Source organism: Trypanosoma theileri, assembly GCF_002087225.1.
Source record: "Trypanosoma theileri isolate Edinburgh chromosome Unknown TM35_Tth_99_V1, whole genome shotgun sequence".
NCBI lineage: Eukaryota > Euglenozoa > Kinetoplastea > Trypanosomatida > Trypanosomatidae > Trypanosoma > Trypanosoma theileri.
In genome coordinates, this window is record NW_021639941.1 from 5,174 (window position 1) to 8,076 (window position 2,903).

A 2,903-nucleotide genomic window follows, 5' to 3' on the forward strand; every position below is an offset into this window, starting at 1 on the left:
CACCTCCAGTTCACTTACAATAGACACTCTTACCATATAATTATCTCGAATTCCCAGAGAATAATAATGGAGGAAAGGACAAGCGGTAAAAGAATATACATGATAAACCACACATTTTTCTTTCTCCATTTTAAACAGACAAACCTCCAACATTCAAACTAAATAAGGAGAACATCACAAAAGGTTGCAGGATAAACACCATGATGAAATTCTTGAAACTTCTACACCAACAAAGGAACTTCACCTATGGGCTGCATTTATATTACCCATCAAGTGAAAGAAAATAGATTACAAAAGCAAATCTGAAATGGCTTCATCTTAAACTCATTAAAACAATGAAAACTTTACATGTTTAAACTTACAGCAGACAGAGTTATTTTAACAGACAATAAACAACACACAAAAATAAACAATTCTACCTCTATTTCTTTTCGAAAATTAAGAAAGTATAAATATACGATGCTTATGGATAGGTTTGGGAATGGTACAACGTACAGGTCCAGAGAGCGATTTTTCGAAACGCGTTAGTTTATGAAGTTTCGCTGATAATAGTTTCACCACATTATTATATTTATAATATTATGATATCATTGACTATTATACCTAATTATAACTTATTACTATTGTTTCTCTGCCGTGTTTGTGCATGTGTGTGTATGGGTCATTGTATCCCCTTGTATAGATCCTCATCCCTCTCTGTTCACCTCTCACCTCTAGTGACACAGAGTGAACATGGCACGCAAGGCACCACGGAGAAGCGTCATTTACGGTACACTCCTGTTGTTTTTGTTGGTGGTAGTGTTCATTGGTCATTATTATTACGCTGTTGATTCTGTGGCCAAATCGAGTGAGTCCCACCCCAATATACCATTGGCCAAAAACACCAGCAGCAGGAATACTGATAGTCCAGATGCCACAATGATGAAGGAGTCTCTGCGCTACATCCCACACAGTACACTGCAGACATGGAAGGAGAGGGACTACCTCATTGTGTTTGGCATCCCATCTGTGGACATTGATGAGAGGCGGAGACGCCGTGATCTGCAGCGGACTACGTGCTGGCAGTTCCCCGGTGTTGCACGGAGGCCGAATAACTTCACTGGTGCCATGTTGGTGTTGTATGTACTTGCACGGCACCCATCACACGGCTTCAACTATTCTACTGCACTAGAGAAGGAGGCTGATGAGTGGCATGATATCATCACACTTCCGATGAATGATGTCCTACCAAGTACAAATAAAACAGTGGCTGGAAAAGGTCATTGGGGTATTGCTGCTGAGATCACCATGAGCCGCAAAACATTCCTTTGGTTTGATCTGTCTATTCGCTTGTCGTTAAATGCAAGTTATATTGCAAAGGGTGATGATGACTTTTTTTTGCGTGTACCGCAGTTTTTATCGGATTTAGGCTTGCTGCCTCTCAAAGGAATATATTGGGGTGTCCCTATTCCTGCTCGAGTTCCTAAAGGAAATTCAGAGTTAAGATTTCGGTACGCTGCTGGTGCCTGTTACACCCTCTCAAGGGATGTTGCTGAACATTTTGTCTCTTACGAGCCATTGAAGCGTTTAGTCCATCTCCCGTACAGCAAAGAACGCGAAGAGGAATTTGTGTCACTCAATATGGATGCGGAGGATGTTATGGTAGCGCGTGTATTGTTTGTTGAGTCTCGTTACACACCATTAATATATGTGAATGAGTTACCATGTCGATTCCAAAATATCTATAATGGCGCTGGAGAGTTCACAGTAAACCCAAAATCAGTTTTTATTCACCATTTGCAAGAGGGTGAGTATGCGATGCTAATGGATAGGTTTGGGAATGGTACGACGTACAGACCTAGGGTACGAATCTTACCAAAGCGGAGGGTTATCAAATTCCTCTGTTAAGAATCCTAACATACTATTAGCTTCTGAATATTTTGGTGTCTTTGCTTTTCCCACCATATTGTCACCTGTTGCTATTGTTGCTCTGTTTTGTGTTCGTGTGTGTGTGGGTCATTGTATCCCTTGTATACATCCTTATCCCTCTCTCTTCACCCCTCACCCGTAGTGACACGGAGTGAACATGGCACGCAAGGCACCACGGAGAAGCGTCATTCTCGGTACACTCCTGCTGTTTTTGTTGGTGGTAGTGTTCATTGGTCATTATTACTACCCTGTTGATTCTGTGGCCAAATCGAGTGAGTCCCACCCCAATATACCATTCTCCAAAAACACCAGCAGCGGGAGTACTGATAGTCCAGACGCCACAATGATGAATGAGTCTCTGCGCTACATCCCACACAGTACAGTGCAGACATGGAAGGAGAGGGACTACCTCATTGTGTTTGGCATCCCATCTGTGGACATTGATGAGAGGCGGAGACGCCGTGATCTGCAGCGGACTACGTNACCAACAAAGGAACTTCACCTATGGGCTGCATTTATATTACCCATCAAGTGAAAGAAAATAGATTACAAAAGCAAATCTGAAATGGCTTCATCTTCAACTCATTAAAACAATGAAAAACTTACATGTTTAAACTTACAGCAGACAAAGTTATTTTAACAGACGTTAAACAACACACAAAAATAAACGATTCTACCTCTATTTCTCTTCTAAAATTAAGAGAGTATAGTTATACGATGCTTATGGATAGGTTTGGAGATGATACAACGTACAGACCCAGAGAGCGATTTTTGAAAGCGCGTTAGTTTATGAAGTTTCGCTGATAATAGTTTCACCACATTATTATATTTATAATATTATGATATCCTTGACTTTTATACCTTATTATAACTTATTACTATTGTTTCTCTGCCGTGTGTTGTGTGTGTGTATGGGTCACTGCATCCCCTTGTATACATCCCTCTTTTTGCTGTTTTGGCACTGCAACCCTGGAGTGTCTACCATCATACCTGCA

At 41.0% G+C, this 2,903-nt stretch overlaps 2 protein-coding genes across 2 annotated transcripts; both read left to right on the forward strand.

Moving 5' to 3' along the window:
* Positions 1-732: 732 nt before the first annotated feature.
* TM35_000991000 (UDP-Gal or UDP-GlcNAc-dependent glycosyltransferase) lies at positions 733-1,887 on the forward strand (the record flags this gene model as incomplete). The annotated part of the gene is made up of 1 exon (XM_029031586.1): positions 733-1,887. One exon carries the CDS (start codon positions 733-735, stop codon positions 1,885-1,887), a length of 1,155 nt encoding a protein of 384 aa, XP_028877115.1.
* A 178-nt stretch (positions 1,888-2,065) lies between these two features.
* TM35_000991010 (UDP-Gal or UDP-GlcNAc-dependent glycosyltransferase) lies at positions 2,066-2,443 on the forward strand (the record flags this gene model as incomplete). Its single annotated transcript, XM_029031587.1, has 1 exon — positions 2,066-2,443. One exon carries the CDS (start codon positions 2,066-2,068, stop codon positions 2,441-2,443), a length of 378 nt encoding a protein of 125 aa, XP_028877116.1.
* Between the last annotated feature and the right edge of the window lie 460 nt (positions 2,444-2,903).